Source organism: Orcinus orca, chromosome 2 (genome assembly GCF_937001465.1).
Source record: "Orcinus orca chromosome 2, mOrcOrc1.1, whole genome shotgun sequence".
In the NCBI taxonomy this organism is placed as follows: Eukaryota; Metazoa; Chordata; class Mammalia; order Artiodactyla; family Delphinidae; genus Orcinus; species Orcinus orca.
The window spans coordinates 83,432,061-83,444,904 of record NC_064560.1 but is presented as its reverse complement, the minus strand read 5'-3'; the positions used below and the strand labels follow the sequence as shown (position 1 = coordinate 83,444,904).

The 12,844-nt window shown below is 50.9% G+C and overlaps 1 protein-coding gene across 3 annotated transcripts in view; it reads right to left on the bottom strand.

Annotated features, from left to right (window-relative positions):
- PSTPIP1 (proline-serine-threonine phosphatase interacting protein 1) overlaps positions 1 to 11,554 on the bottom strand; it is a 41,185-nt gene extending 29,631 nt beyond the window's left edge. The window contains exon 1 of one of the 3 annotated variants that reach the window (XM_004276345.4): positions 11,116 to 11,554. In XM_004276345.4, the coding sequence (XP_004276393.1) occupies positions 11,116 to 11,148 (33 nt within the window). In that variant the 5' untranslated portion in view covers positions 11,149 to 11,554. The remainder of the gene's footprint in view (positions 1 to 11,115) is intronic. The other 2 variants (XM_049706613.1, XM_049706612.1) reach the window with 2 other exon arrangements.
- Between the last annotated feature and the right edge of the window lie 1,290 nt (positions 11,555 to 12,844).

Genomic DNA, 12,844 nt, shown 5'->3' with positions numbered 1-12,844 from the left:
CTTCTTGCCCTAGGCCATTAACATTCATTTCACCATGTCTATCTTTTAACCACAGTAATGGATTTAATACAGACAAGGAGCCAGAGGCTGAGAGAGTGGAGGGACTCACCAGGGCCACACCGTGAATGCAGTGGAATCCAAGCAGTACATCGGGTTCTAAAGGCAGTGTGAGAGACAAAGACGGTGCCTTCCAAGCAAGGGTCCTGTGTTGGAGACTGGGAAATTGCTTCACCCTGCCCAACACAGCCAGTGTGCATCCGGCATAGCGCAGCACTGTGGGAAAATACATCTCTAAGTGGAGCAAGCTGCCACCTCCAGGGTTCTGGGGCGCTGGGGCTGCCTGAGGGAAGCCTGTGCTCTCTGGAACCATTCACTGCTTACCTTTCCCACTCAGCCCCTCACTTGCACCCGTACGTTGGTAGGACTCAAACCAAGACCTTTGGACCCTGGAATGCAAACTCCTCCCCCCAATGAATCTGCAGTCCCTCTAAGGTTGGGGGTGATCTGAGGACTAAAATAAAATTCCAGCAGCCTCATGGCAGCTCCCGCCCTGACCCAAGACCTGGTCTCAGCTGCTGGTCTTCCCCTGGCCCTGGAATTAGCCACACTGTTCCTTTGGTTCCAGTGTCAATTTCCATCCTCTTCTGGGTCAGACTGAGAACAACTGCAGACACCAACACAGCACCTACTATGGTGCTGCTCTACGCTGTGCAGACCCCCACAGCCCAAGCTGTTAGTATTCACGACAGCTCCAGAGACACTGATCCAGACTTCTGTGTTGATCCCCTGCCTACCACCTCAACCCTGCTTGCGTGGACTGACCCCAGCTGACCTCCTGGACCTTCCTACCACCTGCAGTCTGGGGGCCCCAGGCCTGGGAGAGTGGGCTCAGAGCTGGTCCAAATGAAGGGAAAACATTCAAGAGGTGACAAAGAAGAGGACCCCTTCTGCTTCAGTGACTGCCATCTGGGCAGTTGGGGGTAGAAGTCCTGGTTTTCAAACACCCCTCGGGTCTAGGCAGGCCCAGGCCAGGGTGGACATCAATTCCCTCAGGGCCGTCTCATGATCCACTGAAGAAGTCGGTGACCCCAGCCTGTGGGACAATCCTCCTTGAAGAGTGAGAGCTGGTGGGGCCTCAAGTAAGCTCAGAAGTCATGGGCCTTCTCAGGGGGCCAGAGGTAGGGCAACTGTAAGGAGGAGCCCACCATCCCCAGGGGATTCTCTCTAAGGATGGTGTCTCTCCAAGTATGTCCAGGTTTGGGAGAGTTATAGGGGGTTTGTCATAGACTGGTGGCCAGTCCAGATTGGCAACCTCAGGAAGGCTCAAACCTCAGTTTCCTCACCTATAAAAACATCTCTAGTGTGGAGAAAAAGGAACTCTCCTACACTGTTGGTGGGAATGTAAATTGGTGCAGCCACTATGGAGAACAGTATGGAGATTCCTTAAAAAACTAAAAACAGAACTACCATATGACCCAGCAATCCCACTTCTGGGCATATATTCAGAGAAAACCGTAATTCAAAAAGAACACGCACCCCAATGTTCATAGCAGCACTGTTTACAACAGTCAGGATGTGGAAGCAACCTAAATGTCCATCGACAGATGAATGGATAAAGAAGGTATGATACATATATATAATGCAATACTATTCAGCCATAAAAAAGAATGAAATAATGCCATTTGCAGCAACATGGGTGGACCTAGAGATTATCATACTAAGTGAAGTAAGCCAGACAGAGAAAGACAAATATCATATGATATCGCTTATATGTGGAATATAAAAAAAAACATACAAATGAACTTATTTACAAAACAGAAATAGATCTGCAGACATAGAAAACAAACTTATGGTTACCAAAGGGGAAAAGGGGGGGAAGGGATAAATTAGGAGTTTGGGATTATCAGATAGATATACATTACTATATATAAAATAGATAACCAACAAGGATCTACCGTATAGCACAGGGAACTACACTCAATATTTTGTATAACCTATAATGGAAAAGAATCTGAAAAAGAATATATCAATATATAATATGTATAACTGAATCACTTTGCTGTATAACTGAAACTAATACAACATTGTAAATCAACTATATTTTAAAAAATTAAAATAAATTAAAAAAATAAAAACACCTCAACTCAGGACCTCAATAGCTGATAATTTTGAAAAAAAAAACAAAGTTGGAAGACTCACAATTCCTGATTTCGAAACTTACTACAAAGCTACAGTAATTAATATAGTGTGGTACTATAAGGACAGACATACAGACCAATGGAATGGAACAGAGAGCAAGAAATAAGCACTCACATATATGGTCAACTGATTTTCAACAAGGATGGCAAGACCATTCAATGTGGAAAAGACAGTCTTTTCAACAAATGGTGCTGGAGAAACTGGATATGCACATGCAAAAGAATGGAATTGGACTCCTAACACCATATACAAAAACTAACTCTTAAAACTGAACAACAAAAAGATAAACAACCCAATTCAAAAGTAGGCAAAGGACTTGAATAAACATTTCTCTAAAGAAGATATACAGATGGCCAATAAATATTAAAAAATATGCTCAACATCATTGGTCATTAGGGAAATACAAATCAAAACACCAATGAGGGACTTCCCTGGCAGTCCAGTGGTTAAGGCTCAGAGCTTCCACTGCAAGGGGCACGGTTCAATCCCTGGAAGGGGAACTAAGATCCCGCATGCAGCATGGCACGGCCATATAAATAAATTTTTAAAAAATAAAATAAAAAGGCAAAGTTTAAAAAAAACACACCAAAACACCAAAGAGATACCACTTCATACCTACTAGGATGGCTATGATTGGGGGAAAAAACACACAGAAAATAACAAGTGTTGGTGAAGATGTGGAGAAATCAGAACCCTGTGCATTGTTTTGTTTTGGGTTTTTTTTTTGTCTGTTTGTTTGAAACCTTCGTGCATTGCTGATGGGAATGTAAATGGAGCAGCTGCTGGGGAAAATAATTTAGCAGTTACTCAACATGTTAAACATAGGATTACCATATGATCCAGCAACTCCACGCCTAGGTATATACCCAAAAGAATTGAAAGCAGGGATTCAAACCAGTATTAGTACACCTGTGTTCATAGCGGCATTATTCACAATATTCAAAATGAGGGAACAACCCAAGTGCCCAATAACAGATAAATGGGTAAACAAAATGAGGTATATACGTAGAATGGAATATTTTTCAGCCATAAAAAGGAATGAAATGCTGACACATGCTAAAATATGGATGAACCTTAAAGACATTATGCTAAATGAAATAGGACAAATACTGTCTGATTCTACTTATATGTGGTCCCTAGCATGGCAAATTCATAGAGACAGAAAGCAGAGTAGGAGGTGAGAAGAGGTATATAGGGAGTAATTATTTAAGGGGTACAGAATTTCTGTTTGAAATTTGAAAAAGTTCTGGAAATAGATAGTGGTGATGGCTGTACAACATTGTGAATGTACTAATGCCACTTAATTGCACACTTAAAAATGGTTAAGATGGTAAATTTTACATTACGTATACTGACCACAAAAAAAGTAATTGTATAAGGTTATAAGGTTAAAAAAAAAACAACCCTCTACCCTCTACTCATTCACAAGTGAGTCAGATGAGGTCACGTAAATGGTAAAAGCCAGATATATGCTCATTGTCAGCAACTGCGATGCATCCGAAACACCACAGTTATCTACACCAATGGTTCTCAGCCTTGGCTGCACTTTGGAAACTGGAGAACTTTGAAAAATACTGCTCCTCCACCCTGAAATTTGCATGCAATTGACCTGTGGCAGTGCCTGGACATTGGTATTTTTGATCCCTGTCACATTTCTGATCTTATCTCCAACTACTCTCTACCTCTGTCCCTCTGCCCCAGCCACAAAGGCCTCCTTGTCCCTTGAAGAGGTCAAGCATTTCCTGATTCAGCCCATCACCCCCTTTTCCTCTCCAGTATAGCTCAGCTTCCGCTTTTCCATTTCTGCAGTGGGGAAGCCCTGATCCTATCTGGCTGCCCCATCCCCACCCAGGCTGCTAGTCTCTGGAGCACCAGCAGACACTTCCTGTTGCCCAATAGTGGGTGGCCTGTCAACACCAGCAGAAGGGGATGTCACTCACCCGCCTCCTCTGTCACTCATTGCTCAGGGTACCAGGTCTCGGCAAACCACCTCACACTCTCACTGACGCCAAGGGCTTTCTGAACTGGCCTGGGAAGGTAGCAGTCAGGCCTAGCCCAGCAGCCCCAAAGTCCAACGGGGTGGTATCCCCAGGCCCACATCCCCTCTATAAGCCTCAGTCTTCTCTATAAAGCAGGAATAAGAATACCAACCTCATGGGGCTATTGCATCTTGTCACCTGAAGCCATAGGAATGACTCTCTAATGGTGGAATTTAATATGCAACGGTGAACAGAGTTGGGGAGGCATCCTGAGACTGGGAGGATCCACATATGAGGCTCACCCTGTAGGTGCCTATCCAATTATAAGTGGGGATCCCTTGGGATCTGTTACTGGTCTGCTAACTCCTGATGCTGAGCAGAAGAATGTGGACCCCTGAGCCTCTCCATCTTCAAAGCCTTTATCTTAGGTGAGAATCACTCTGACATCCTACAGATGAGGTAACTGAAGTTCAGAGAGGGGAAAGGATTCTCCAGGTTCCCCTCAGCGAGTGAGGGTGGAAGCTTCACAGAGGCCTATTCCCCATTCTGAGACTGGAAGACAGGGAGTGACTGAGCCCATGAGGGAGGGACCTTCCGGAGCTAGCACAGCAGGGAGCCCTAGCATGGGCAGCCCCCAGGGCACAGGGTACCACTCTCTCTAGCTGGACGTGAGGCAGTTTCAGTTTCCACAAGTTCCCTCCATCGTGTGGTTTGCAGCGTCAGCCAGGCTCTAGGCGAGGTGGGCGGGCATCCTACCCACAGCCTGCAGCCTCCAAGCCTCTGCATGAGTGGAAACATCCATCCCTGCAGAGGGTGCAAAAAGGAAGAAAGCATCTTTGCCTTCACTCAAGGTTGGTCAAGACCTTTCACAAGCCGGCAAGGGCCTTCCCTTCCTACCAGTCACCCTGCACAGTCCTCTGGGCCAGAAAACCATCTTGCAAACCCACTGTGCCCTCTCCCCCTTCCACACCTTTGCCTGCACCATTCCTTCCACCTGGAGCACCCTCTGCCCTCCTCACACCTCCCAAATCCTCACCAACTCTTCCAAACCCAAGCAAGGCCCTCCCTTCCATCCCAGGAGCTGGCAACCCCGGCTGGGGGGAGGTGCCAGGAGCAGCTAGGAAAAGTCCATGAGTTCCTGGGAATTGGATCAAAAAGAGGGTCTGGAGAAGCAGATCTTGTTTTCCACCAATAATAAAATCAAAGGTGTGGGTTATGTTCTTGGCCCAGGACACCGCCTCCAGGAAATCCTACAGGAGAGCATCTGTAGGCATCGCAACAGCAGGGCAAACACAACCACAGACCTCTGCAGTCACCTATTGCCATTAGACGGCCAACCGTGTCCTGTGGAGTGGGCGCTGAGGAACCAAGTTCTCAGGTCCCAGCGGGCACACGCGCCACAGAGTCTGCACAGGGTACGTGGAAGAGTTCATGCTATCGAGCTACAAATGTCGCCTAAAAACACCATCTTGGCCTTGAAAACAGGAATTGCTTAGTTGTGTTTTTAAATATTTTCCTTTTAATGAAATACGTAATCCGTGATCACTTGCAGAAAATTATGGAGAGAAAAATCACATTACTTCCAAAACCATGGAAACCAGTGTTAACCTATAGGGAGCCGCCCTTATATCCAACAGGAGTTATCATTGAACCAAGAACTGGTCAATCTCCTTGGAGTCAGGGGCAGAACTGGACGGGGTCCGACAGAGCTAGGTGGGTGCCCCTGCTTTGTCCTGGACATATGACCATGAACTAGGCCCTTGACCTGCCCATGCCTCCATTCTGCAGACAGGAGGACTTTGGCAAGTCTTTCCCTGCAGGATGGGTTTGGGGACACACATGGAATGACTGTCGCAGTGCTTGGCGCCTAACAGGCACTGAACAAACAGGCACTGTTGTCGCTCCTCTGGGGATGATTTAAGTAGCTGGGACTCAGAGAAAAAAATCTTCACAGAACAGGAAATAAACATTCTCTTTTTCATTTTTAGTTGTGTAATTTAATTTTTCAATAGGTTATACATTTGCATGTTCAAAAATTAAAAACTATAAAAAGATACATAGTGACAACGCTCACTGACACCCAGCCCTGTAACCCATCAATCGCTTTTCTCTGACTCCCCCCAAGGTTATCAATTTAGTTAGTTCTCTGTGTGTCTTTCTAGAGACTCTCATTAATACAAGCCTGTGCCGACATAAATGCTTATTTCCCCCACTTTTCACAACAGGTCGCAGGCAAGACACACTGCTTGGCTCTATGCTTTCTACACAGAACACCATGCCTTGAAGAGCTTTGCAACCAGCACAGAAAGAGAGTCCATCCTCACCCCTTCTGACAGCCATGGCCAGGGAGACATTGGGAAGGCAGTAGGTGGCGGCAAAGGAAGGACAGCCAGGGGCCTCCCTCTCCCACCTCCTGCCTCTACAATCCCCTGTTTCTCGGGAGGACCCCACTCCTCAGCCACTGGCCCCCTCAGCCTTCAAGGCCACAGGGCCCTGCCCTGCTGCAAGTCCACCCACAAAGCCTGAGTGGGCTTGGGTTCCCAGCAGAGCCCCTCCAGGCCCAGTCCTCCCAGCCCCTTCCAGGTCCCTCTGGTCCCTCTTTCCTGGATGAAAAGTCTCCTGCCCAGCCAGAGGACTATGAAGGGTCCCAAAGTGACTGCTAGTGTCAAATGCTAGAGAACTGGGCCCACTCTCTCACCCAGGAATGCCTCCTCTTCTGGGAAGCTACCCAAAGTCGTAGTCCTCAAGTGCAAAACCTTGATACACAAAGATCTACCCAGTACATCACTGTCCAGAATACTAAATAATCGGTAGTAACCTAAATGTCCAACAATAGGGGATTGGATAAATAAATCACAGCATGTCCACCGAATCCACAAGCTGGAGGACCATGCAGTCATTAACAATGGTGTTTTGAAGATGAGGAAATCATACCCAGGCCCACATACATTCAAAACAGAATTATGCTGAAAAGAGGGTCTTCCCCACCTCAGTCTCCTCCTCTGTGGGGAAACTCAGAGTCTCAGAACTGGGAAGGAGAAGAGGCAACAGTAGCTGATCAGACACACGGGGCCTGAGTCCCCTCTCCCCACCCTCACCCGGTGCATCCTGGGTGAGTCATTCCCCCACCCAAGGATGTGGTACCTCCTTCTGTCCTCTGTTGAGGAGCTCAGCTCCTCCCAGCTTGGCACAGAGGTTTCCAGATGAAGCTGGAGCCCAGCCTCAAAGGGGAGAGATGTGACCTCAAGTCAGAGGGAAAAGTTCAGGCCTGTTCTCTCTGTCCCCATTGATGGTTCCTGCCCAAAGCCGGGGCGGCAGGGAGGGAAGGGCAGGGAGTGAGAGGTAGTATACGCGGCCCTTACTTTTCCTTTTAACAACCCCAAGTGGGACAGGATGCGGATCTTAATAAAACCTGGTCCAGACCTAGATTTTCCCTCTTGAAGCAATATCCAGTGACTTCTTTGCAAAGGCGGTTGGACATATAGGTGGGAGGCAATGAGGGGGTAGGAGGGGAAAGCGCAGCTCGGAGCACCCCTCTGGGTATGCCCCGTGCCTGGCCGTGTTATCAGACAGGCTCAGTCTCCAGCACCGGATTCTGGCCTCCTTGAGGGCAAGACAGTCTCATTCACCTGATTGGACGTGGGGGTGGGAGGCCCAGCTTAGGCTGCCTGGTAGTGAACCCTTCTCAACAAACATTTGCAGAATGTAACTAAAGTAAAATGAAGGAGAAGATAGGTTCAGGAAGGCATGAGGACCGTGGATGCATTTTCTGTTCATTCACTTATTCTATAAACATTGACTGAACACATACCCCACTCGCCAGCCTCATACTGAGGAGGCAGACAGGTGTTTCTTGCAGTACAGTTTGGCAAGGAAAGCTGTGTGTACTGGGTAAGGGGGGTGGTATCCCCGCATTCTGGGGGCTTCTGTGCCGCTCAGTGCTGAGTCAGGTTGTATGAGCTCTAAGTCCCCCTCAGCTCGAGCACCTGGTATTCTCATCCTCGGCCTTGTCTCACCAACAGCCCCTGCTCTGAGGGTCAGCCGCAAACTTCCTGCAAAGCCGTGATGTTCTTTATGGCTGTGCGTGTATAACAGACATCAAACGATCCCTTCCCTCCCCCTGCGGCTAGGCCCGCCCCTGCCTCACTCCCACAGCGGCCTGCCTCTGAACGTTCTGCTGAAGATAAACGCAGGCTATAAATACATACCGTGTGGCCACACTGGCAAAAGTTGCAAATATCGGCGCACTGAGGGACAGGACTGGGCTGTTCCCATGCTGAATGTTCCCACCACTTCTGAACCGCTGTGTCTGCTTTTTATAATTTCTTTGTCTCCTCTTGCTATCAGGCTACCAGCTATCTGTGAAACCGTCTCTAACAGTTCAGGCCCACCAGTATTTAACCAAATGTAGATCCCTACTATTTGCTGTATCTATAGGTTAAAAGACCACACGACCAAGCTTGTTATAACTGTGGGTAAAATCAGAGTTCATGGGCCCTAACCACTCTAGGGCATCTTGTATGAGTAAAGTGTATAAGCTTCAATGCAAGCTCTTAGCTCCTCAGAAAACACTTCTGTTTCCCTCCTCACAATGGAGCTGGTGCGCCTTGGACTGGGGTGGGGGAAAGCCAGGGGGAGGGGCAGGCAGGCCCCTGTCCCTAACACCCCCATGGCAGTTAGATCATTAAGTCTTTTCCATTTAACAGATTTGTCTGTAAATTGGGCTTTAAAAGACTTCTATGGACCTCATCTGATCTTACTTCTCTGGGAGGTGAGAAGGACAGTTTTTCTCCCTCCCCCACCAACGTGGCCCAAAGATCCAGTGATGGGCCCTGTTGCTAGAAGAGCAATGAAGCACCTGGGTGAGAGTCCACACACTGGGGCCAACCCGTCCGGTTTCATCCCAGCTACATGACCTTGGGCAAATGACTTAGGCTCTCTGTGCCTCAGCCTTCTCTTGTGGATAATAGGGATAACAATAGCATCTACCTCCTTGGTTTAAATGGGTGAACAGATACAGAGTCCTGAGAACGGGCGGCTGGTACATCTTTAATGCTCAGTAACTGTTAGCTGTCCTCGTGGGCTGGGTGGGGCTGAGCTCCCGTGAGAGGTGTTAGAATTCAGTGGTGCTGCCACCGACCTTCTGGGGCATCTGCCCAGGCTCAGTGTGAGACGCTCCCACTGGCCACTTCTCCCGTTCTGCTCCAGCCTTCCCTAGGGAAGCTGCACCCTCACCCCAGGCCCAGGGAGCAAGCAGTGGCGGAGAGGGGGCACCTGTAGGCCGTGAAGCCCGCAGCAGCTCAGAGGTGGGGAGAGCACAGAGCGTGGGCGGGATACCGCTCAGGAAGCTGCCACAGGTCGGCTGCTGCCACCATACCCTGCTCTCTCTCATGTACCATCCCCCGCTGCCCAGATCCTGCCTTAGGGCTATTCCTTGGCCCAGCTTTGTCCTAGGGAAGGTGGACCCAGGGGCTCTGGGCTGGGACAGATGTCCTGGAGCTAAAATATAGTCAAGATGTCCTGGCCTGCCTTGGGCGACTAAGCACCTGGATTTTCAGGCCCTGTCCTTTCCCCAGACTTTGCACTCCAAGTCAGAGCAGTGATGTAGTGACCCGCTGTCCGGCCTGTCACCCCACCCCTGCAGCCCCTCGCCCCTTGCCCCTTGCACGGGCCCCATTTTCCAGCCTGGTGCTTGGAATGGGCCGAGCCAGGTCTGCCTCCCTTGGCTTCTCTGGGCCGGTCCCAGCCCCTCTTTGTAGATATGGGGAAACGGAGGCCCAGAGAGGCATCCCTCTGCCCACTGTGCAGTCAGTGCCGGCGGGAAGCAGGCCACTCACACGCTGGCCACGGGCCCCAAGCGGAGCGTGGCCTGGAAGGCAAGGAAGACCTGGCTTGTTAGCTTTCGTCTCCTGGCCGGAGGCCCCAGGAAAGAGCCCAGGGAGGCCAGGCTGTTGACTGAGGCCGTGTGAAGTGAGCAAAGAGCCAGGTGTCCTCTGCAGGGCTGGAGGGGATCCCTCAGGACAGCCACATTCCCCAGCACTAACCAGAGAGGTCTCAGCTTTTTCCTGTGAGCCACTGGGAACAGCCAGAGCTTGGGGAGCAGAGGGAGAGGTTGAGAGACAGCTGGAAAAAAGCTGAAGGGATCTGGGGTCCAAACTGGGCTTGCGGGCTGTGTGGCCTGGGCCAAGCATTTCACCCCCACGAGCCAGCTGGGTGCTGGAATTTCACTAGGAAAAGGCTTGATTTACATGTGCACTGGATTTAAGAAAGTCAGCAAGGAATTGCCCAGCCCTGCTGCCTCTTCAAAGGACCCCTGAGGTCTGCAAGGAAGAGGGGTTGGGTGAGGGGAAGAGAATTCCCATTTGGCGCTCCAGCAAGGTGCGGGGGAGTTTGTTACCTCACCTTGTTTTAACCCTCCCATCCAGTTGGTGCGTTTATTAATATCTCTCTCTACTATATAGATGCGGGAAAATGGAACCCCGAGAGGTTAAATGACTTGTCCAGCCTCTAAATAGCAGAGCCAACATCCAAAGTCAAGTTTTTCTGGTCCCCAAACCTGACCCCCTCCCTCCTTCGCCTCACAAGACCTCCTCGAGCTCCCACCCATATATCAGACACTCCTAAAAATTTCCTGCTGTGGGGAGAGGGTCACTCAGGGGAAAAACCAGCCCTGGGAGCACAGAGACTATCCCCCACTCACTGTGTTGAAGTTTGCAGAGAAATCAGTACCCCAGACTGAGGATCCCCTTCGTCTTCTGACTCAGAAGCAGCCCAAGTCACCTCCACGATGATAAAGACCAAAAATCAACCACTATTTTTATGAGAAATCCCCCTCTTGGAGCCGCATCCCCACCCACCACCCCCGGGGAAACTTCGGTCGGACTGGCCTCCCCGGGGCCAACACCACTGGCTCAAACCGGCAGCCGTCTTCACTCACCCAAAAGGCATCTTTGAACTGAAGCTGGGGCATCTTCCTCAGCCGACTGCCACGGCAAAGCTCCCTCTCCTGCCACAGACAGGGCTGAACGAGGGCCAGGAGGCAGGCGCACCGTCCCCGTCCTGGCAGCGCTGGCCCAGGGCCCCCCTTCCAGGCCGGCGCCGTCTGCAGTGCCTCAGAAGGCAGCTGTAAGCCAGAGACTGCTGGAGGGAGGAAAAGGGCTCAACCTGTTTTGTTTGGGGCTAGAATCAGCAGCAAAATGAGGAAGGGCTGGTGCCCAGTGATGGGAGGGCGGGTCCCAGTGTCCGGCCCGGCCCCTCACCAGCCCCGTGGAGACGGAGGACACAGCCCAGGCTTCAGGACTGAGAGCAGGGATGCCAGCCCCGGGCTGTGGGGAGGCAGGGGCCAGTGGGAGACGCAGCCCGGGGCCTGTGCAGGTAGGTTTGTGCAACCTCCCCTAGGGCAGGCTCCAGGGCCGTCGCCCCACAGGAAGTGGAGCTGCCATGCTCCCCTGTGCAGCCCCGCCTGCCATCTGCCACCCAGCTACTTGTCTCCACTTGCCTCCTTCCGATGCCCTAGCTGGGCCATTCTCAGAGGCCATAAACTTAGGGAGCCTGAGGCCCACTGAAGCTGTGGGTAAGGAGGAGGGCAGGATCCCGGGTGCTGTCACCTACCACCCCAAGCCTCACCCCAGACCGGGTCCAGAGACGCTAGACTCTCCACCCATCACCAGCAAACCATTTCAGGGAGGGAGGGGCTCACCCAAGCCTAGAACATCATCAGACCCTGGGTGAACGTTGCCCCAGTCCACATCCTGAACTCAAGGAGCTCACGGTCTGGGCGCAGACAGAGCTGTGTGCTGGGGGGAGCTGTGAAAGCACAGAAGTGGGGTGAGCAGGTAACTAGCCAAGGGGTAACAGCCTGTGGATACTGCCTTCCCTCCAAGTCCCCAGGTGAGGCACTCTCTGGGGCAGGAAGCCCCCCTCTGAAGATGGAGTCTTCAGGCTGGAAGAATGTGGTTGGACCGAGAGACACAGGATTACAAAGGCATAAACGTGGGAGTTTGAAAAGCCAGGTTGAGGCCCCAGTTTCTGTTCTGTCTGGGCCTTACCCTTCAGAGGGACCTTAATCCACCCTCCAACTCTCTGAGCCTCAGTTTCCCCATCTGTCACCCCCAGTCTTTGGAAAAGACACAAAGTAATGTTGAGAACATTACTAGAGTTTCTGGTTTTGATGGGGCAGGTGCTGGGGGCTCTGTCTGGTATCAACTTGGGAAGAGCCCTGGGCTGGAGCTCCAGATACCGCCCTGGGGAGCCAGGGCCTGCCCACTCAGCAGAAGACATCAGGAGGGGGGCCGGAGCCCAGGGTGGGTTGGCAAGAAGAGATGAATCAGGCTCGTCCACAAATCACCACCCTTGGCGATGCCTCCCTTACCATTGACTGGTGGTGATTAGACGGATGAGAGCTGCCGCAGGAGAGAGCTAAGAGCCCAAGTGCCAGTTATGTAAGCCCAGGGTTAGAGATGGGGCACACCCACACTTCTGCAATAACCACCCAAGAGAGAACATGTCAGGGAGAGCTGCAGGGCAGTGGGGCTACCGTGGTAGCCCCCTACCTCCAGAATCCTTGGGGTCAAGCTAATAAGCATCTCCAGCATTGAAGGCACCCCAGTCAGGCTGTCTGCTGCTTGCAGCTGAAGACAGCTAATGTAAATTTAACTCTGAACCCC